We start from the raw sequence: 22,548 nt of genomic DNA, 5'->3' as shown, positions 1-22,548 counted from the left end.
GTAGTGCTATGAATTTGTATTCTTAACCAGAGCTCCACGGCCTCACACCTTGGCCAAATGACGTTCACCTTGACGACTGATTTATTATGAATATTTCTCGTTGATTATGCAAATGCAAATCTATCTTCATATGCATAGATTGTAACAGTTGATCACCTTCACCCAAATAATGAAAGTTGTCCAAAGTATGAAAGTCGTATTCGTCAGCTGCCTCTTTAGCTATTCCTTTTCAAAGTCTCATACAAATTTGGGCCCTGCAGTTCCAAGACAAGCCGCTAGAGGAAATCTACACCACTTATGATTATTCTCTGCCTCTGGAAATATCTACCACTAAAAATCACCACCCTTGCATGTTCAGAACACGAGATATCGAAATCATAATTTCTGCTGCAGTATCTAGGAAACCCACCTATAATCATTTCTACATCTTGACAACACCTACAACATGCATAGGCCAAATATCATAACGATCCATTCACGAATTCTCGAATTATGCACAGACAGGCAACTTGACAAACAGACACTCAGCCCCGAAAACATAACCTTCTTGGTGGTAATAAACCACTTCTACAACTTGTAGCACGCTTTAAAAAGAACGGTATTTCGCCGCTTCTTTCAATGACTGCACTGTACCGGTTGACGGTCGCCCGTGGGGTCACGTCCACCTCCTCTATCAGAATATTGTTTGAACCTTGATCTATTCCTGAGAAGCTCAAATCGGCCTGCAGGCCGCTTTTCATTGAGGTCATAAGGGAAGAGGTACGGGTCAGACAAAGTATAAACAGAGATACGGATTACATCATTTGAGTCCTAATAAATCCACCAACAGAAATGGTTACATGCATATACATTGTACAAAACACATAGTAGCCAGATTATTTACGGCATCAAGGTAACGTTATTATGGACAATATAGTTATTACCTTCGCCGAGAAGGTTATGCAGAGGGTAGCGTTTGTATGTATGTATGTATGTATGTTTGTAAAGACCAGCATAACTCGAGAAGGCTTGGATGGATTGTCTTGATATTTGGTAGGTGGGTAGGTCTTGTTGAGACTAGGAAATGATTAGATTTTGGGTCCCCTAGCGGCTTGTTACGGTACTGCAGCGGAACTTCCTGTTTCGATATCTCGTGTTCTGGACAAGCTATGGAACTGATTTTTGAGTGGTAGATAGCTCTTTGGACAGAGAGTAAGTGGTATAGGTTTTGGCCCCCTAGCGGCTTTTTGGGAACTGCAGGATCAGGTTTTGGTTCAGACTTTGAAAGGGAATAACTCAAGAAGGGTTTGATGTATGGTTATAATTTTTGGTAAGTAGATAGCTTGAGTGATGATGTACATGATTAGATACTTATTATGCAAATCAGTATCTAATTTGCATAATTAATGAGGAAAGTTCATACATCCGCCAAATTCCAAGATAGGACTCTCAAACATGTAACTGAAGAAGAGAGAAATATCAATAGATATCAATTATGCAAATGAAGACCTCATTTGCATAATTAATGAGAAAATGCTATAACTCAAGATGGGCTTGATGGATGGTAATGATTTTTGGTATGTAGATAGCTTACGTGATGCTTTGTATGATTGGACGATAATTATGCAAATCAGATTCTAATTTGCGTAATTAATGAGACAATTCTTAAAACCCGCTGTGTTCCATGATATGACTATTGACATATGTGACATTTGTTACTGAGGAATTTTGATAGATAAAAAATATGCAAATGTAGGCCTAATTTGCATAATTAATGAGATACTACTATAATTCCATACAGGTAAAGGATGGCAATTTCATACTTGTGTCATTTGGAAGTTATGTGAATGTGAACATCGTTGAATCAAATTATGCTAATAAGGACTCAATTTGCATAATTCATGATAAATGTTACTTTGTTAGCATAACCTTCTTTGTTAAGCTCATACCTTTATTCTTTGGGTGAAGAAGATCAACTGGTATGATTTATAATTGATGACAAACACCCCTGATACGTCAGTCATAAAGGTTAAAATTATTTGGCGAAGGTATGAGGTCGTGGAACTCTAGTTGAACAGTTTATTCAGGCTCAAGATTGAGTTGAGAAGAGATTCCCGAAAACTCGCTTCGCAGTCACCTGTAACTGTGCGACATGTATCTAGGTCATCCTTGTGACGTTAACACTCTTATAAAACTGCTCACGTTGCCACTGCCATCGATAATGCGTCGTGCGGAATTCAACAGGCGTGGCTAGTGTTAACCTTACATAAAGGCAGTGGGAGACAGGAGAAAAATACAAAATGACAAAAGCAGCATTTCGAAATAATGTGGAGCATGAAGACCAACTGACACAATCACCAAAATCGGTCACAATCAAAGTTTGTTTGTTACATCACAAAGTGTTATTCACATGTAACATTACGCCACCCTAACATTTCGGGTAGCCTCATTTTCCTGTCCACATATTTTTCAGTGCTTCGAACATTTATCCGTCGCTTTCAGCAATACAAGTTGTGGGCGCAAGACGAGACTGGGTGCAGAAATGCTCGCATATAACGTTACACGCAGTGCCCCGGCATGTCACGGCCTGTGAGTGTTTCTTCTATGCGTTTCTAGAACGTCACTATCACGTGGTCCTAGTGGCGGCCTACTTTTCTCCAGTCTAAATGTCACATTTGAATGTTTGTGTTAGAGGACGTTTTTAGCTGTAATATTTATCTTGGATTCCGTACTTTAGCCCCCTTAATGTCACATCATCTCCGTGTGGTGTTGATATTCCCTAAGCAGAGGTTTCGGTCGGGGGATATCGATAGTAGTGGCCGCGATTTCCTACGGCTAACACAGAGAATGTCCTTGTCTTCCCAAGGAGGTTATATAGATATAACCATCCTGGTCTTCCCAAAAACATTTCTTTTGGTTTTCCGGATTAATAGTGTCGCCTGTTATATTAGTATTTGGGGCTTTTGTGTGGTACACAAATGGAATGTTTAATAGCATAAGGTAAATTCAACATTCTGCTCGCCATTAGGTATCTCTTAAAATTTTCTAAAAAAAAAAAATGCATAGTTTTTTTACTAAGTTTGACCTGTGCCATGATGATTAAGTTAAGAAAGTTAACGATTGGTAACGTGAGGTCAGTACACTGAACCCACATTACAATGACAACAATGGAAAAGTTGATTTATATAATTTATTTAAATAAGTTGACTTATAAAATGAGCTTTATTTTTGACTCAAAACATAGTAGGCAGATGAGGCACCAGTGAACAGGCATAAACGACCCGAAACTACACATCTGCTTGGAGAATAGAGATGCACGGCACCAGCGGTGCAGGAGGCTGCAGGTAATTTTCCACCTGGCAAGGCGCCAGCCGCAACCTGTTTGGGCAGGTTATGGGATCATGGATTACTGGGAATAGGTCTGAGAAGAATGTTATAACAATCCATTACACATATAGCTAGATATCTTAGTTACGGCACGTTGTTGCGTATATTTGATGAATACAATCACTTTTGTGGTACTAATTTGTATCGCTGGCGCTAATTTCACACTAATATCACCTCGTCGTTCAAGTGTCATCGTATTTCTTTATAAATCAGGTAATGGATGAAAGTATAGATTCTCTTTACAATACATTTCAATCGAGGGAGGGGCGTCGGCCGCAATTCGGATCTATGATTGGTCAATTTGTTGTGACGTAGTGTCACGTGGGTAAGATACCTCTGTGCCCCGTGACTTGACAGAACGAAAACAAAACCTGGGAAAGACAGGGAGGTGAATGCTACATGTTTGGATCCAGATTTTTGCGGATTTAGAGCCGTAGTTTCCAGAAACAGGACCAAGCCAACGTTTCATCTGGTTTTATATCGCAACTTTGGACATTGCGCCAGCTTGAGTCACTTGAAGTGCGTTAGAAGGAGGTCCGGGTTTAGTGATCTTCAGTGCAGGTTGGTGTTCGTGCTTTCCACCTTACTTCTGAGCATGTCACAACACTATAGCCGTGACACCCATGTAACAACAAAGAAGTGTAGGACAAAACAAATAGTTTAGACATTTATTTTGGATTAATGTCACTTTTTTGTTGCAAATTTTGTCATCGATGATAATGTTTGGTGTAAAATTTTAAGAATTCGGCATTAGTCGATCTGTTTGTTTCAATTATCAAGCAAATAACGTTACATAAACGTTAGTTACATAAATTACAGTATGCCGATCATACCTTAATTCGCCAAATCGTATATGTGGATTTCCATCAAGAGACAAAAAACAAGGAATAATGTAAGAAGATTGTCTTGTTTACACCCGCTTTTGAGATTCACCTCTGACCCTTCTTGGGCCCCACTATATTACCCAGCAGGAAATTGAGGAAGTCAATCGAAATAATTGTAGAATTATCGTCCTGTGAGTTTAAGTGTTTGCTGAGGCTGTTTTGCAGGCAGGACAAGTCATTGTTGGTGAGCTAGAATTATTATTATGACTTGCTAAGTTCCTCCCTGGTTGAGCGAGGTCTTTAGGTTTTCAGTGCTTGGCGCTCCCTGAAATTCAAGTAGCCAGCGTTACATAAATTGTGTCCATTTCCAAAATAATCTAATCACTTGTAATATCTCAGACATTGCTACATCTCACGCCGCAGCCTTTGGATTATTTGGTGAGGCTCGCGCATGTTCTAAACCATGGAAATGTACAGACTTGCATACTGACAACAAGGCTGTTGCCCGTGATTGCGCAATCCTCATGCCCGATCAAAACAATATGGCCACGACTGGTACAAAGGTCGTTTGGAGGTGCCAGGCCGTCAAAACCCCGAGTCCCAGCATGATGCAATGCTTAATTTATGACTCGGCATCTTTTTAACATCTAGTCAAAGCTAATAGATCCCTTGAAAAATACCAGATTTGGGGTCTCGGATAAGGAAGGTTTCGTACCACCGAATATCACCGAGCGGAGGAGCTTAGCTCAAGGCTGCCACATGATGCAAGACTGAACTGAGCCCGATGTCTTGGCGGGACTCTCACTGTTTAAAATGTCGAAAGAAAATACGTTACTGAAGCTGACTTTATAAGTACAGATTCTCTGCAAGGGCTAGAGTATTTGTAGGTGCCACGGGTGGAGCATGCAGTTTGTCCTAGAAGTCGGCGGTGTTGCAAGCCGATGTCACCGGCTTGGAAATTATTGTGGTTTTGTCGCTGTGTAAAATAATACCACAATGATTTGTTTGCCATGGTAAACTTCATGCCTTGCTTACTAAGGTAACATTTTATCAAGTTGGTGTGAAAATATCTGGAAAGTTCCTGACGGCTCTTGCATAGGGTGGTTTGTTTTGGTTTCCATACTGGTTTGGGGCGGCGCTTGTCTCTGGGAAAGTCCCGTGACAACGAATCATCGATCTATTTTTGGTTTGTTTTGGTTCATTAGCATAAAATTACCATATTACCATGAGAAACTGACGTCATTGGAATGATTTTATGTAAATAATTAGCTGTTTCATCGGGTGGCGTTCTCCCTGTTGGCAGTCGTTCGCTCTGGTTTAAATGAGGAGGGGGTGCTGCCAGTGTTATAAATGTCCAGTTTGGGTGTTGGTCCACTGCAGCCTTGCTGCACTGCAGAGGATTTTAAAATGAGAGTTGAGGTTACAAATATTGTGGGGACGTAAACACTGCAATATTGTTTAGGCTTTTACAGTGATACTATGCCATACAAAAACTTTTGAGGGAAAGCATACATTATGCACAATACGATATGTTAATTGTGGAATTGAAATTGTAAGACATGACTTAGCATAACGTTATGTATTCAATGTCATTTTGCAGGTATTTTTAAATCTCTTAACATTTGTTGTCAGGTCCATTTGTATAAAATTAACAATTTATTTTCTGTTGTTGCATTTTTTTTAAACTTTCAAGTGCTTTTTTTTGTCATTTTTATTTCCTTGTGCAAATCTTTTATTTCATTTTTCATCTGGTCCTTGCGTATTGATATCACAACGCACATGAAACATTTTAAGTTTTTACAAGTGGGCAGTTAGCATTTGAATTCAGTAAGTTCTTACAAAGAGAGCCTTGAATTTCACATCAGGCTTATAGCCCTTATCACCACAGTTGCCTTGAACTTGTTTTGGGTCTTGAAATTGGAATGCTATCATGGTCAGACTATAAGAGTAACTGCTTGTCCACATTCCAAGGACACTTGACTCCTGATAAGGCCACTACCAAGAAAATTTGTCAAAGATAATCAATCATGGCTCTGAGAGCAACATCTTGGCCAAGGGGGCAACATTGTAGTCCATGACACTGACTTTCAGATACCCCTGAGGAAGGGTGTTGTAATACAATGATGAAGGGATGAAAGAAATTGTACCTTTCTGCTCTCACAAGCTAAGTACAGGCCATGGTGATAAAGCAGTGGAATAATTACAGGGATGTTAAAAACGTGATATTCTACGTCATCTAAAGACTAATTGATACTGTTATGTACAGGTTCAACTCCTCGCTTCTTAATACAGTTGTAGATGTATGAACATATGGAGCCTATGATATACTGTGACAGTGTGAACAGGTAAAGATGTTAAGACTATGGAATTGTGATATGGTCATGTTGGCTGGCAGTAGATATGACTCGCATCGGCTTTTTAGCGAATGCCCACAAACGCCCACTCTGGCGATGTCCGCGCTACACGAATCTAATTTTTTTTGCTTGGAATATGTTCAGGTTGTGCTCCCATTAATTAATCCTGAGTTTCAAGTCAATCCATCGATCCGAAGTTAAATAAAGCGAACTTGAAGATTCTTACCTGGCTTTTTTGCGAATGCCCAGCAAAAAAGGCTTTTTAGCGAATGCCCACTATATCAGCCAAAATATCGGCCATCGTGACACGGGCGCTAAATCTAACACCATAAACATGTTCAACAAGTTGTCCCCTGAATGTGTACTCAGTTTCCGTGCTGTACACGCCTGTAAAGTCACTTTATTTTACAAAATACACGGCGTGGGAATCCACTGCCCTGGACGTAAAAATCCAATATGGCGGCTCATTTGCATATTTGGGACAGGTTACTAGCGGCCTCTACCCCGAATACGTGCCGCAGGCCGCGCCGTGTATTTCGTAGAATAAAGTGACTTTACAGGCTTGTACAGCACGGAAACTGAGTACACATTCAGGGGACAACTTGTTGAACATGTTTATGGTGTTAGATTTAGCGCCCGTGTCACGATGGCCGATATTTTGGCTGATATAGTGGGCATTCGCTAAAAAGCCTTTTTTTGCTGGGCATTCGCTAAAAAGCCAGGTAAGAATCTTCAAGTTCGCTTTATCTAACTTCGGATCGATGGATTGACTTGAAACTCAGGATTAATTAATGGGAGCACAACCTGAACATATTGCAAGCAAAAAAAATTAGATTCGTGCAGCGCGGACTTCGCCAGAGTGGGCGTTTGTGGGCATTCGCTAAGAAGCCTGTCCCGATATGACTGGTGGGAACTTGCATGAGGGGTGAAGTCAGTAATAAGCTTAGTTAGGGCATGGGGTAAATGTTTCCGAAGTGTTATTTGGCTGCAGAACTGCAAAGCCATTGCCAAGTTTTATCTTACGAGATTGTGACATTGTTGCCTAGTGGCAACCTCCATGGCTTGGAGGTCATTCTCGTTTTGAAGGGCAAATTGCAGAAGTAATCCTTTTCCAGCTTGATGTAATTATGTCTGGAAGGTAAATATTTGTAAATGCCCTCCCAAGGCCATCTGAAGTCCAGTGTCCCTGTACATTGTTTTGAATTGTTAACAATCATGAACTTTTCCTTCTTGAGAGCAACATGAGCCAGGTCACAATGACCTCAGCCTATAGAGTTTTGTGTCAAAAACATCTTCATCTGAGTGCCTTTAGTCAAAGATGAAGAACATGGAAGAAGAAAAGCATTTAATAATAATATATATTAATGGCAGATGAAAGCTATATTAGCAATGAATTGATGATACATGTATTTGTAGATTTGTAGGAAAAATTATTATTTACTGTTATTGTTTCCTCAAGGCTTTGTTATGTTGCAGCATATGTTTCATTCAGTTCATTCTAAAATGAGAGCAATACTGGAGTACATTGGTTTGTAATTTTCTAGGGATTGTCAAATACTGCCCTAATCTGTTACTTCCCTTCACTTGACAAACATGATGATAATGCTATTATGAGATACAGGCGTCCTTGGCCAACATAGCAGCTGTTTTACATCGGAGGTCTGTTGACGAGTACTAACGTTAAGTATTTTATCTGAAGAATATCGGGGGCCCACTTGGAAAGTTGTTGTTGGGAAATGAAACAGAGGCGCGATAATATACTTTACGGGTTTTGGACGTTGCCATTTCCTATTTATTGTATATACATATGTATGCTATTGGTATCAGCTACCGAATTCCTCTGCCCCACCTCGGTACCAGTTCTGGCTGCTACCAAGATTCCAAGAAGGGCAATGACTAGGCAGGAAATGCAGGTTGAACCCAGGGTGAATGACCTGGGAACCGGAGTACTGAGTAACAGGTCACTGACCTGCTTTGGTAACTTAGAAACACTCTCAGTGCCAGTCACCTGATGGCACAGTCATTGTTCTGGAGGCTTAGCTGCTGAGTCCGACTTTCTGTGGCCAATCACTCGGCTCAGAGGGGAAGGGCGGTGCAAGGAGTTGAAGGACTGTATGTACATGTAACACAGTAGACATGCTCTTATACAAGCAGGAAGTAGTCTAGTGTGTTGAAGATAAAAAGTTATATGTTTGTTCTTAGTTAGTCTCTATCTGGGAGGTTCTGATTTTTCTGAAAGGAATATTTTGACCCTTTATATTTTCAGAAATGTGTAAGTATGTCTAAAGCTAAAGTATAATAATTTATAATTTTAAACAATGAAGTTCACTCTGGTTTAAACAATGGATTTTACTCTGATATTTATATGTAGCCCCGCAAACTTTGCATGTGAGGTTAAAGTAATACATTTTTGCGGGGCAAAGATTTAATTGGAAGGTAGTCAGTAAAAACCGTGAAATTTTTTCAATTTCTTTTTACTTTTTTCCCTCACAAATTCAAGATGCTTGAAGTTGAAGTTAAGCCTATAGTTGACATATCGTAGTTCATCTAGTTTACCACAAATCTGTATTGATATTGTGATTAGTGTGACAAATTAATGATGGTAACAGGAACCAAAATATAATTCATGTATTACAATCGTTTCATGTTCCTTGCTAAGTACTTTGTTACTGTTAAAACAAAAACAAAATTAGATATTGATACTGTACAAGCAGGGGAGATTTGACAAGCTAGGTTGTTGCTGTCAAGCAGGAAATGCCAAAGGTTAGCTTGACAGGCCTCCCAGGGATTTGTTTGTCCCTATTCTCAGCATGATTATTTTTACTTTGGAGAGTGCCAAGGTCATTTTGATAATTAGTAGGACTATTCTGTTGCTTTTCCTGATGTTGACAACATCTGATACCTCCTGAAGCACACCTGTTGCCAAAGTGTGTGTCACAAACCATACAAATATTAACATGGCCTCTAAGCACATTACTAGTATTTTGTCTCCAGTTATTTTCTCAGCCCTGGATGAAAGCCCAGTGAAAGACTCCTCATGGCATTAGGACAAAATACCATTTGAAAAGAGACTTACAAAGTTGTTAAAGAAGAAAGAAGAAAAACACAGAGAAACAAGTAGAGCATTTACAATAAATGCTTTTGGACAAGCATCTGTGGTTATGCAGGCATCATCTGTATCTTGTCTGCATGACTGCAGTGATAAACTTTCCATTTGGTAATTTTACCAACAAGTTGCAGATTGGGCCCAGGTTTCATTCTCAGCCCAGTTTACTGAGTTACATCTAGGTCAGGGCTCCACCTGAAGGACATGGGGTCAGCAACCTTGTCATCATCAACTACAGCAGGAAAAGTCTGGGTCTTATGTGGGACAATCCATTTTGTATGTTGAATCATCAGCCACATTTGCATGCTTGATGTGCAATGCCAAAGGGCAGTTAATTGCACTAGTTGACTGATAGTTGATACAGATAGTTGATAACTACATGTACAGGCAAAGGCACAAAAGCTGTTTGAAGTGAGTATTCAAGCCTCCAGTACATGCTGGTCAGGTCTGGGTAACTGTCGGATTTCTATCAAGTATGTGACCCTGCCGGGCAAATGATTCAAAACAAGCCAATTGAGTTAGGAGCAATTTATGGGTGGTGATTCACAGTATTCGGAACATTTCCAGGTCAAACTGATCATATTTAGATGATGAACAATTAGATTGTAGCCTATGAGTCATTCTGCATAACAGTACCAGATATTTCAAGGAAAGCTTTTGTTCTCTTGTCAGAGTTCCAGTATCAAGGCCAACTTAGCTGATGTGTATGTATGTAAATGATTTTCATTGTATCCGCCAAGGCAAAAAAGTTTTCTGTACTGAGGACACAACAGCCATTTTCTGATTTTGTCTTTGAGAAATGACTTCTAAATTCATGTCAGTTCACGTGTAACTTCATTTGGCCAATTTGTGATGGAAAGAAAAACATTTTCTAGGTGTGCACCTGCTGCTTTTATGCGCAGAGATAAGAACGTTCTCCCTTGCCCTGTGATTGGATGGAAATCTCTGTCTATGACAGTTACAGGCCATCTCAGCATTGAAGGATCCCTGGAAGGTAATGTAAGTGGTTTCAAAACATCACGAGGCAAAGAGTGAGGGAGCTTACGTCCCATTAAAACATCTAATAGCCTCCACGTTCAGGAAAACGGCCAGAAAAAACGTATGCTACGATGCGTCAGGATGCTTGCTGCCTGATATTGGTATGTAGAAATGAGCTAAATGGAGAGAAGCATTACCGTGTTACTCCTATATTATCTGTGTGATGCATCAAATCATGAGCTTGTATGTGTCTAGGTAGGGAAGCAGTGTATTGGGTTGTTATCTACAGATTAAGATTCCATGCAGGTTTCAACTGGCCTAATTGACAGACGCGCCAGTAATTCCCTTGGAGCGCTTCTGAGCTCAGTATGTGATGTTAACAATTGTTATTTCACCTGTAATATTATTGGTCATTTTTGTTTTGCTGAAGATTTCAAAAGTTCCTTCCTTCCAAGAGTATAAGGTAGATAGATTGATTTAGCTCAAGACCAGGGTTGTCTTCAGAGGGATGGAAATATGCCTCGAAAAAAAAAAAAAAGATTTGCCTCGACCAAGCCAAATATCTGAACTTAACAGTAATGTAAAATTGATGAAAATGTATTTTCTTAAGCTTAAAATGATAGATTTAACAAGTGGGAGAGGAGGAAATCCTGCTCAAAACCCATCCATCTCAGTTAACTCACCCCAAGTGTTGGTAGACAGAGTCCTGTAAACTCCTGTGGTGGGGCATCTCCCCAGGTAATCCAGTGTTTACACTGTGGTGCTTAGATTGACTGATCCTGAAGAGGTGGGTGTGGTCAGACTGATAAGGGATGTACATGATACAGTACTGTACTTTGTCTCTGTGGGGTGGTTGAGTGGGTGTATCTAAGGGCCTCTTTACACCTACGACATTTTAGAGTCGTGCGATCATCGTCGTGGGCGACGTCGCCGGCGACGGTATTTTTTGGCCGTCTAAAGACGATCAAAACAATCGTACGACGGCAATAAACGGGAAATCCTCGAAATGTCGTGCGACCACCTCGGACCCAGTCGCACGACGTTCAGCGGGGGGGCCTGTGGCTGTGTTTTTCTCGTCTAAAGAAGAATCGTCGCCGGCGACGGAAGTGGGTGATATGCTAATAAGCCTACAGCGTGCTGTTTCCTGTCCAGGAAGGAAAGTTTCTATCGTTTTCTTTGTAAATATGCATGCAGTTAGCAATGGAAACATATTTTTCTCATCCGAAACCGGTTATTCCGGCGCGACGCCCTGCTACCAGTGGCTACTTCTCTAGTATGCCCCTATTCCTCGATCCCCGGGACATCCCCGGCGGCGGCCACGAACTCGGGTTAAATCCCGTCCGTCTCTGTACCAATCTCTTTCTTTGCTGAGCACCGTTTTCAACGTCTCATCTGCAGGGCAACAGTTGTTGCAAAGTCAGTAAAAGCTTCATCTTTTGACGAAAACAAGCGGTTCCCCCGCCATTTTGAATTGAGTGCAAGAGTTCACTTTGAGTCACACGCGCATATCAATGGAATTCTGCGCCGGGGGGTCCCATGATATTTCCTGACCGTGTGTCTAAAGAAAACCGTCGCCTACGACGATGATCGTACGACCTTATAACATTGTAGGTCTAAAGTGCGCCTAATTGTAACATGGGCCATACAAAATCAGTTGTCAGGTTAATGATTTTTTTTGCGAAAATACTAACTCTGCCAGATTGCTGTTAGATAGTATAGATTGACCCAAAGGCTGGATGTGTAAAAGCATATTAAGAGATTTAGTGAGGATAAGGGAATTTGTAATGCACTGACATGTACCTTAATTAGTTACATGTCTTCTTTCAACCCTCTCCCTGCTGCCTAACACCATAGCCTGTATTTACACAAGCTCTCAGCCGGAGGTTACTGACCCCCACTTGGGGGTCAGTAACCTCCGGCTGAGAGCTTGTGTAAATACAGGCTACCTAACACCATAACCAATACAAAGTTGGTGCCAATAGGCTAACTTTGTTGAGAGACGGTTAAAGGGACAGAAACTACTTTGTCTCAAACTATTACTGGGGATCCTGAGTATGGACATTAATTTGACTAGGTTTCAAATTTATCGTTCAAAGCACTACCAGTGTTCTCATTTCTTTGCATTTGCCACGTTTATGGCAAGTTGAGTTTGGTTCCAAGTGTCCTTTGTCTTTTACAGACTGACTTCCTGAGCTAGTCTTGAGAAGTGTGAAAGTGGCTCCCTTCTCTGAGGAAAACGTGGACACGAGTCAGGAATTCTTCCTGCGCTTCCTGCTATCGGCAGCCCCTGGGACGACTCCTGGGCTGCAACAGGAGCCGGCGAGTTCTGCGAGCAGTCAGCCCAACACCTTGTACAGGCTGGCTCCAGCAGTACAGGCAGGCTGTCATGTGATTGGTCAGGACAGTGCTACGGCAACAACTCAGACAGGCCCCGACCAGCCTCCTCCAAATGCAAGCATGCCACAGGTGAGGAGTGAAGAATGCTGTCAGATTTATATAATGTTTTGGTCACTCATGGACAAGTTGAGAAAAACAATAACTTATAGACTAGATAAACCTTTAAAATTAACCTCATGTATCCAAATGTCAATCAATATCCATCAGCTTAAAAACAGCAACAACAAAACACGTATGTAGATAACATTATTTCATGGTGGAAAGCTGGCCAGCATTACCTCCCTATTGTGCATCATCATAAGTAGCGGGACATAGATAGCTATATCTGTCGGCAGTCCTGTCAAATTCTGCTGTAAGGAAGACATTAATTGGTTTCTCAAGTCCTTGGAAAAGTACAGTATTATGCCCCTAAAAATAGTTGGTTGTCAAGGACAGGCATATTTTAGGAATGTAGATAGTATATGGGGGCCTCTGAAGTAATACTTGTATTTGGCCCGTGTTGCTGGGGAAATGTTTCACATCATTCAGTCATCTGATCAGAGCTTTTGCCAGCTACAATTATTTCCCAGACGTCCCATTTTTGCATGAGGGAGATGTCCTACTGGGGCAATTTTGTCCATCATTCTAAGATCCAGCCATCAATTTCAAGCAAACTTTGCAGAGGCTACAAAGGTGCAACTTTCATTGTGTTGACTGAAAAGGGCACGATTACATAATGCAGCTCAATCATTGCCAGAAAAAGGAGGGAGGTCTAGTCCATCGTGACAACAAACATGCATGTGAAGATCAGGAAATTCTACCACTGGCAGTGCACAAAACAAACATACATCTATGGGACATCTGGGGACATACAGGTAGTATTTTTTTGTTTAAAATGCTAGAAGCAGCATCATCAAAACCCCCATGTAGGTTCTCCAGAAAAGGATCATGTGGTCTACCCCAGGTTGGCTTAGTCATCAACAACAAACTTGTTTTTAACTTGAGCCAGTGTTTTTATCAGCTGGAAGGCAAAACAAGAGCCAACTGGGACAAAGATGCCTGGCTTCCAAGAAGGAAGGGAAGTGTGGCATTACCAGTGTTTGTCTCGGCTCAGATGAAGAACATGAAAATAGTGTTGTGGATGTTACTTTAGTGTGACTACTGTTGCAGTAAGAGTGCAAGAAGGAAAGTAATTTTGCTATGTGGTCAGCGTTTACAGGTACTTTTCTGTTTTGTTCTTGGGTTGTGCAGATTGGCCTCAGGGGTTGTTTTCTTATAGTTGTCTGTATTCAATTTTTTTGTCTTTGGATCACTTTTGTGGGCAATACCAGAGAACAAGGTGAACTTTCTGTGCATTCCAAAGTATAGATTATCAGGTTTATCTCTCATTGAAGCAAACTTGGCAAACAAAGGTTCTGAGCTGCACAGCTAGTTGGCAGTACTTAGAAGTACTTTGAAAAGGTAGCCCTGAACTGAAGGACTTTTGCCTGTACCAGGCTTTAGTGATGATGCAGCTGGATCAAATTAAGTCCAGCCAGTTCTGGTAAGCAAGTCTTTCAAGTTCAGGCTTTTCTCAGAAGTGTACTTAAGTGTTTCCTGCTGAGAAGTAGAGGAAGTGAATAATACATACATTGTCAAGTGGATTGGACCTCCTCTTTAAGAGCACTTACCATTCTTTATATGGAGAATCTGTCTGTTTTAAAGCAAATGCAGTAGTGAACTTTCTTGCTGTTGTTAAAAGTAAATCCTTGGACAAAAGTTGTATTTAAAAAAAATCAGAAGTCAGCAGGAAAAGGGTTGGTAGGATTTTACTGATGTGTTTGTGCAAGAGAAAAGCATGTTTGTTTTTAAAGGTCAAGCCCTGCTTGTTCTCCCACAGGAAATGTCTGTTGCAAGTAAACCGTTAACAGTAAAAAGTAAAAACTGTAAAAGAATTCAGCTATAGATTGGACTGAGATGTTTGTTGAAAAATGTAAGCTTCTAATCACCAACACAAACAATCAACCATTGTGCATTGTTTTCCTTATTGCCTAAATGACCTGAACAATGCACTCTTGCTGCTGGTTCACACTTACATGTGGCCGGTAATTAGTTAATGGCTTCTTGATGAGATGGGCGGGAAAGAGGAGGGCAAGTGATTTTCAGCTTGTAACTTGATAGCTTGTCACTTGACAGGGATCTGATAATGACAGAGACAATTTGATGCAAGTCTTTGAAAGGAAATGAAAGAAATTAGTTGTTCTTGCAGTAAGATGTTTATTAACACATGCCTATTTTAACCTGTAGAAAAACTGTAAAATGTTCTCATACTGGCTTTGATGAAGGGTGCATGGCAAAAAAATTGTCCCTATGGTGCAAAAGTTGCTGTGCACCATTAACTATTTGTCTAAAGGTTTTTTGGACAGTCAAAAACATGTGTATGTCCATCATTTGTATAAGTAAATGTGTGTGGCTGACAGCTAGCTAGATACTTACTGACTTTGGATGTGTCATTACAGCCGAGCATCAGCAGCATGGAAGGTTCCTACGCCGACCCGTTCAGCGAGTGCGGCATGTCGTTCAGTCCCGTGGACCAAACCCTCCACCCGGAGCTGTACGCCAGCAGCCCGCCGTGCGCCATGTACGACACCGACGATCAGCCTTGCTGGGAGATGAGTCTAAAGGACAAACTGGACTACAGCAATGGGACGAACTGGGGATGTGACGACCTGACGTCCACCACCAGCGCCTTGGACAGCGATCTGCTCTCATCCTTCAAGTGTGAAAAGTCAGATGGACTCTGGGGTAGCCACGAATCAGACTTCTTCGGAATCGACGACACGTCCAGCCCGTACCAGGATAAGATCGACATCTCCCACACGCCCACACTTGCAGAGCTGAACTCAGAGGACTCCCAGTCCATCTTTGAATCCTTGATCCACCCTGATCTCCAGGACTTCCTGGGCCAAACAAGTGTGAAGCGTGAAAAGAAGCCAGCCACGAGCCTGCCGACTGGTCCCAGCCGCCCCTCACCCCTGCAGACCACACCAGCTGCAAAGCAGTCCACTGCCAGAGTGGCAAACAATACAGATCAAGACTTTGCAGGCACCTTTCAGGTGCAGTTCCATGCCAGTGCACCAGGGGCCCCCCCAACCCCTACCACTCACACCATTTCCAGACCACAAACCCTGCCATCCGATGCTGACATGCAGCCCTGCATGCCGGACCAAACAAATTGTTCACAACTCCAGCAGCTGCTCATCAAGCCGAGTCTCACCTGTGTGGCTCCAAGAATCCAAGCTGTGGTAGACCCAAATAAGGTCATGCCTGCTGTGGCTGTTGCCACCACGAGCAGCAATGTGGAGGTGGAACGGAAATGGGAGGAGGTAAAGAACTTCCTGGAGGGTCCAGACGCCACCCCCCAGGGCAAGCCTGAACTGCAAAGTGTGAAGACGGAAGAGCACAACTACTCCATGTTTGCCGGAGAGAGTGGCACTGCCGGAGATGTGTATGAACCAAAAGAGGAGGACATGGACTCAGACCACGATGAGGGGTTTGACAGTGACCAGGGCAGTGAGGATGATGATGATGACAACTCAGGGGACTCTATGTCTGAGCCAGGTGAGAGCTGCCTCGTCCTTCCAATGCTCATGTCTAATGTAAATAAATGCTGGTCTCTTTGAATATTGAAAGACACAAAAATTCAGAAACTTAAGTTCCTAACCTGTTATTTAAACCAACTGCACCTTCCGCAGGAACTCCTACCCTGGACGGCTGCTCCCCTAGTGGATCGGGCAGGAAGCGCCAGCGGTTCTTCTGGGAGTACGGCGAGCACCACCAGCCAGTGCCTCGCACCATCAAGGAGAAAATAAAGGATGAGAGCAAGGTCATCGACCCTGATACTCCTGCCAATCTCCACTTACAGGTGACCTTTCATTTTTTGCCTCATATGGTTGACACTGTTACAAGGTGATGAAAACTAACTTTAACAGTGTGCACAGTGGACATTACCAGAAAGAAGGAACATCAAGCATCTCTAACATCATCATTTATTCTTATTTGTCCAGGAAAAGTCTGAGGTGTTCAACCCAGCGCTGAGTAAGGGGGCAGCCAAGAAGATTCGCCGGGGTGACACCGAGGATCTGACACCGAACCCCAGGAAGCTGATCCTGATTGGAGAGGAACTGCGGAAGCTCAACAAGACCATCAACGAGCTGACTCCGGTTAGCGAGCTGCCCCTCAGTGTACGCCCCAAGAGTCGCAAAGAGAAGAACAAGTTGGCTTCCAGGTAAGCAAATGTCTGGAAGACTTGATCTTATGAAATGGTTTGTATACCATTTGAAAAGGTTTGAGAGATATTCAAATATCAACCAAAGTCCAAATGATCAACGAGGTGTTCAAAAAGCCACGAAAGTAGATAAAATAGTCGTTCCTGGTTGCCAAGTTCATGAAGTTTATTAATGCTGTTGTGCATAGGTCTTATATTAGTGAGAATTAAATCTTGTAATTCTGACCATGTAGGGCCTGCAGACTGAAGAAGAAGGCTCAGCACGAGGCTAACAAGATCAAGTTGCAAGGCTTGGAGAGCGAACATGGTGAGTTTCAAGGACTACTTATCCTTTTTTTTTTATCAACTGTATTAAAGAATATGAAAATTGCCTTTTGCTTCAATTTGTTATCTGCAAGGACCTAAGATTATCCAGTCAAAAGCAAATCAAAGCAGGATTTTGCAATGTTCAAGAGGCAAGGACTTCAGTTCACAAATTGTGATTTACTACACAATGCTGGGTCTTAATCTTTTTCTGGTCTGTTGACTGCAGTAAAATTCATTAAAAATGTCCGAAAACCAACATGACATAAGCTCCTTGCCAAGGCTTGCCCCTGTGGAGGCTATAATGGTCAAGCTTTCCAGCTTATCATCAAAGTTACTGCCTGTGTGAACTAGCCTGCACTAAACCTGAGGATCCCAGAATAGCTTTTACTTCATCATAAACTGTGAATGGATTTGTTTTGAGTTCATTGAGAAAATCCATTATTGATCAGCAGACTGTGAGGTATAAGTGGCAATGAAGTTCATGTTCCTTTGCCTCTATTACCGAACAAGCGTTGGTGTGGCGCAACGGTTAGAGCATTGGGCTCAGGACCAATAGGTTCAGGGTTTTAAATTCAACATACTGCAATGATGTGCCCCTGGGAAAGGTGCTTTACACAATAAACCTAGTACCATGTTGGTCTAGTGATGCCCACAAAGCCTCTTGGCTAGACTGTCAAAAATGTGCCAAAACACACACTCAAATTTGGTGTGCCAATATGCCAACATCTGTACATTTGGACCAAGAGCCGTAATTTTTTATTATCACTCCCAAACAGGAAAGCTGTGCGCAGCCCTGAAGGCCATTAAAAGGGAGATGGCTCAGACTGTTGGCAGCAAGGAACGACAGGATGGGGAGCTGGGCTACCGGGTGGACAAGATCCTCAAGACAGTCATGGGGAAAAGTAGGCATCTTACTTCTCAGACAATGTTCTTACAATGGTCTTGTATCAGTCATTGCAGCTTTACAACATATTATGAAATACATGAAATACTTGAACCGGAGAACATATCCTTGTCGTGATCATTACGTTGCTACCGGCACATGACAAGTAGAAAGTTCACTTTGCCCTGATGAAGGCAGCATAGCAGCTGCCAAAATGTCTAGAGAAAAACAATATGGTTGTGTACCTAAGGGAACTGTATGTTGAATTGATTTACAGCCTGTTGAAACTGTAGGAAATAGTAGATGCTCACTCTGTGGTTCCCTAGTCAAGAATGAATGTAGGAGCACGTGGGCTCCTGCCTTTATTGATCACTAATCTATTTTCGAAAGGAGGAAAAGTGGTTTATGTTTTACTGTTATGATGATGTTGGAGTATTGGTATTACTGGCATTTAAAATCAGTCGCATATATCATTCCCTAATTAGCTGTATTTTCCCACAGATCCAATGGTTGCTGGTCACACGGGAGACTTTGTGAACCGCGTGCTTGATTCTGCACAGGTGGGCAACCGGCGCAGCGTGCTCATAAACCTGGATGATTCCTGTCTGTAATCACGCACCAATGGTTGCCCAACAGAGCAATAGACTTTGGCCTTGTGGTCGGTGGAAAATGACAAGTTTGGTCACAGGATCTCAGCAGGACTACACTACACAAGTCCTGGCAAAACTTTACTGTAAATATTATGACATCAGAAACTACAGGAATGAGTAGTGACAGGAACTAAATAGTGTAAAAATTGTAAGCTTGAGTAGCAAGAGTATATCTACACTAAGTGTGGGTGCAATGCCCTCTGGTGTTACAGTACTACTACAGCTGGATAGAGTATCCAAGCACGCACTGAGGAGAATTGTACAGGTAATTATGTCAGCTGCCTGCTTATTCTATGGAGAGCCCCACATTATGTAAGATAGTCATTGCCACACTTACCTGTATCTATTTCTGCACTTCTATACATTAAGAGATGTGGACATGATATTCTTAGTATGTAAAAAAAAAAACTACCTGAAAAATTAATATCTGTATAGTACATACGTACATATATAAATGTATAATATACACTCGACTCTAATGTGTGATGTTAAAGTTAAGATTTATGTTTGGTTTATTTCATGCTACTGATTTGTACAAAGATTACTAAATGTGATAAGTGTAGGGTGACCTTGGGTTGGTAACCTTGAGTTAATGACTTGTATTGTTATGGTTGCCGGGAAATGAACTGTTTTCTTCTATAGTCTTCTTTATTAAGGAATGTGCACATAAATACATATTTATCTTAAATCACTTCTATTGTAGTGAAAGTGAGGAAGGGATGGAGAGGAAAAGACGAGGTTGTGATGATACATGAACGGTGCTGCTATTGAGAAAGTAACTTGATTTGTACAAAGTTGAAAATGTGTTTACCATATGTATGTTATAATAGACGGCTGGCCCACTACAATATTTCTATACGGGTAGAAAAAAAGATCTAACTGTAGCATCAAAATTATTTAACAGTTATGGATATTTCGTATCAGCAAGTGTGATACAACTTTGTTGTGAAGATATTTGTACAGGAGATGTGTAAATATATATAGAGGTGTACAGACAGTAGCAGAAAGGGGAGAGAAAAGACTTTTAAGTACTTCCTCGGGTCTTTAGTATCTCTGGTATCAGGTACAAGAAAACCCCCCTGCTGTGACTACCAAGGAATCGTATTTGAGATGGAATATTTTCAGACTGGACAATTCATTCTTGTACATAGTGATACCTTCCCAAATGTTTTTTCAGAGAGAATAGGCAGAAATTAACTTATATATTTTACTTCGGAAAATGATATATCTATCTTTCACAAACTAGCCTTCAGAAATGATGCCGATCAATGCAAGTCTGGACAAATTCCTGATGTATCTCCTTGAAGCTGTGTTCAGAAAGGTGTCACATTAGACTATGGCTGGTGCCAAGGCTGCAAAACTCAACAGACTTTGGTTGGAATGATTCATTTGGTACTCAACCAACAGTCCACTTTCAGCTCTGTGAAATATCATTCAGTCATAAACCGTGGTTGTACATGTATCAAAAGTACTTTACTTGCAAATTCATACAAATATCAAAGTTTTTTTATTACATCCTAGCCCATGGTATGCTATGATCAGTCTCACCTGTACCTCCATTTGTCAGCTATGTCTAAATCTTGTTTTTATGTATTGCTGGCAGAACTTGACCACCGGCAGTGGGTTAGGTGCTGAATGCTGCTTCAAGGATATACTGTACTCTTCATGGAATGCAAATCAATGTGTAAAACCCTTTCATGGTGCGAGCTTCCCGGAGAAGTGTGGCCTTCATGTGAGGAGTTTGGAGTCTGTAATGTGGTGGTACTGATCTTAGGAGTTACTGCAAGGGGGAGGTGGAGGCGTTGCTGTTTTGGTCCCTTTATTGAAGGGTTAGACTTCTTTTAACACAATGTGCAGGCAGAATTATACTTGGTCACTTGTGGACATACATCAAGCTGTGTTGAGTTTTATGTCTCTACAAGTCTAATGCAATGCTTTAAAAGTGGATGAAGTTGTTATGACTAGTTTTCTTTGCTAACTTGGTCTTTTTTCTCCCTTTTTAAACATTGGGAGGTGGTCCATGAATGATCTGAGTTGGAGGCATACAGGGGACAAAAGTAAAAACAGTGCCTAGGACTTTCTATCTCAACAAAATTTGTCAGTTGCAATTCAGCAAATGATCTAGAGAGGACTTTAAAAATCTTGCAACTGAATGGAGTTTCAAGAGAAGGAACCGCACAATTACATAAGAATTAAGTGTTACCTGATTCTTTGCCTGTCAAATGCAGCAGTCGGCTGTCATTGCACGCTGGCCATTAATTTATTTTTCTGCTCTGTGATTGGTTCTCATTGTCAAGAAATGTTTCAGCAGACATCCCTTAAAGACTAATTGTGAAGAAGAAAATCCCTGTCAAGATCTGTTATTGAAAAATGATTCAGTTTGGCTGAAACTAATAAAGGCCTAGCTACCCAAGTCTTGCTCATATCTGAGAGGACTGAGCCATAGTGGACAAGACCAGGCTAGCGTCCCTACTTTTCAACGTTACCCTTGTAGCAAGCCTGAAAATGTCAACGTCATCAGAATGCAGAAATATGTAGATGTGTCATCAGAAACACAAGCAATTCCAAGATAAAAGTGTGAAGAATGTTATAAACTATCTACTGTGTTTTATTTATAGCCTTTGGTGATCTCTTAGTCATACTAGGGAGGCACGCACACTGTAATAATATGTGGGGTTCATTGAAAATGGTCGCCACTGCTTTTCTCAACCCAGTATGATGCCGTTTGTTTACAGGCGCTGGTATCTAATAAAGAATGACTTCAGGAGCAATTGGCTGTCTTCTGTCATTTATTCACACCTTAATGATTCTTAACACTTTATTAAATGTAAACATATCAAAGTCTTGTAGGGCAACTTGTGCCAAAAGACCTTTACCTTGAAATGACTTCCATAACCTTATTTGATTGCAAGAATGGAAGAACAAATTCCATGACATTACCAAACAATTTGAATTCTTTTTTAAATCAGCTGAACTAAGAAAAAGATTTGATATAAAAAGTACAAATGGTCGAGTAGGTTTTTTCTAACATACACGTTTACGTACTGTGAAATTTGTACTACAGTCAACACTTGAACATTCCACAACCAGCAACTGCACTGGAAGAGCTACTCATATACATGTACCTGTTAATCATTTGCCCCATACTCCAGTGTATTGTTTGCATGGTCAAAGGTTTTCCTGTACACACTGAGATCTCCTCGCAGGTTTACCTGTCGTATTTCCAACCTGCCGGTGTCTGGGGGTTTCCTTTTGTTCTTGACAGTCTGTTGCATCTTCCTCTTTTTTGTGATGATTTCTTCACGCATGTAGGCCATCATCCTCAACTTCTGTGTCTCTGCGTTTTCATTCACGTCTGCATAGGTGTCCATCAGGATGGCCATAAACATGGTCATCAAGAAAAACTGCATGGTCACCTACAAACAATAGTCATATGCA

At 41.4% G+C, this 22,548-nt stretch overlaps 2 protein-coding genes across 5 annotated transcripts in view; one reads left to right on the top strand and one right to left on the bottom strand.

Moving 5' to 3' along the window:
* The first annotated feature begins 3,706 nt into the window (after positions 1 to 3,706).
* LOC136431027 (CREB3 regulatory factor-like) lies at positions 3,707 to 21,881 on the top strand. 2 transcript variants are annotated; one of them, XM_066422218.1, is made up of 8 exons: positions 3,707 to 3,927; positions 12,808 to 13,094; positions 15,503 to 16,604; positions 16,739 to 16,908; positions 17,051 to 17,271; positions 17,505 to 17,578; positions 18,354 to 18,479; positions 18,962 to 21,881. In XM_066422218.1, the coding sequence occupies exons 2-8, from the start codon at positions 13,086 to 13,088 to the stop codon at positions 19,069 to 19,071; spliced, it is 1,812 nt and encodes a 603-aa protein (XP_066278315.1). In that variant the 5' UTR covers positions 3,707 to 3,927; positions 12,808 to 13,085; the 3' UTR covers positions 19,072 to 21,881. The 2 variants fall into 2 exon arrangements, with proteins under 2 accessions (XP_066278315.1, XP_066278316.1); XM_066422219.1 differs by lacking the exons at positions 3,707 to 3,927; positions 12,808 to 13,094 and adding an exon at positions 13,992 to 14,223.
* The window catches only part of LOC136431025 (polycystin-1-like protein 2), a 23,814-nt gene continuing 22,734 nt past the window's right edge, over positions 21,469 to 22,548 (bottom strand). For all 3 annotated transcript variants that reach the window (XM_066422213.1, XM_066422214.1, XM_066422215.1), the window contains exon 43: positions 21,469 to 22,526. In XM_066422213.1, the coding sequence (XP_066278310.1) occupies positions 22,239 to 22,526 (288 nt within the window). In that variant the 3' untranslated portion in view covers positions 21,469 to 22,238. The remainder of the gene's footprint in view (positions 22,527 to 22,548) is intronic.

The sequence above is a fragment of the Branchiostoma lanceolatum genome, chromosome 3 (assembly GCF_035083965.1).
Source record: "Branchiostoma lanceolatum isolate klBraLanc5 chromosome 3, klBraLanc5.hap2, whole genome shotgun sequence".
Classification (NCBI taxonomy): domain Eukaryota; kingdom Metazoa; phylum Chordata; class Leptocardii; order Amphioxiformes; family Branchiostomatidae; genus Branchiostoma; species Branchiostoma lanceolatum.
The sequence above is the reverse complement of the archived record's forward strand: the minus strand, read 5'-3'. Positions and strand labels throughout refer to the sequence as shown.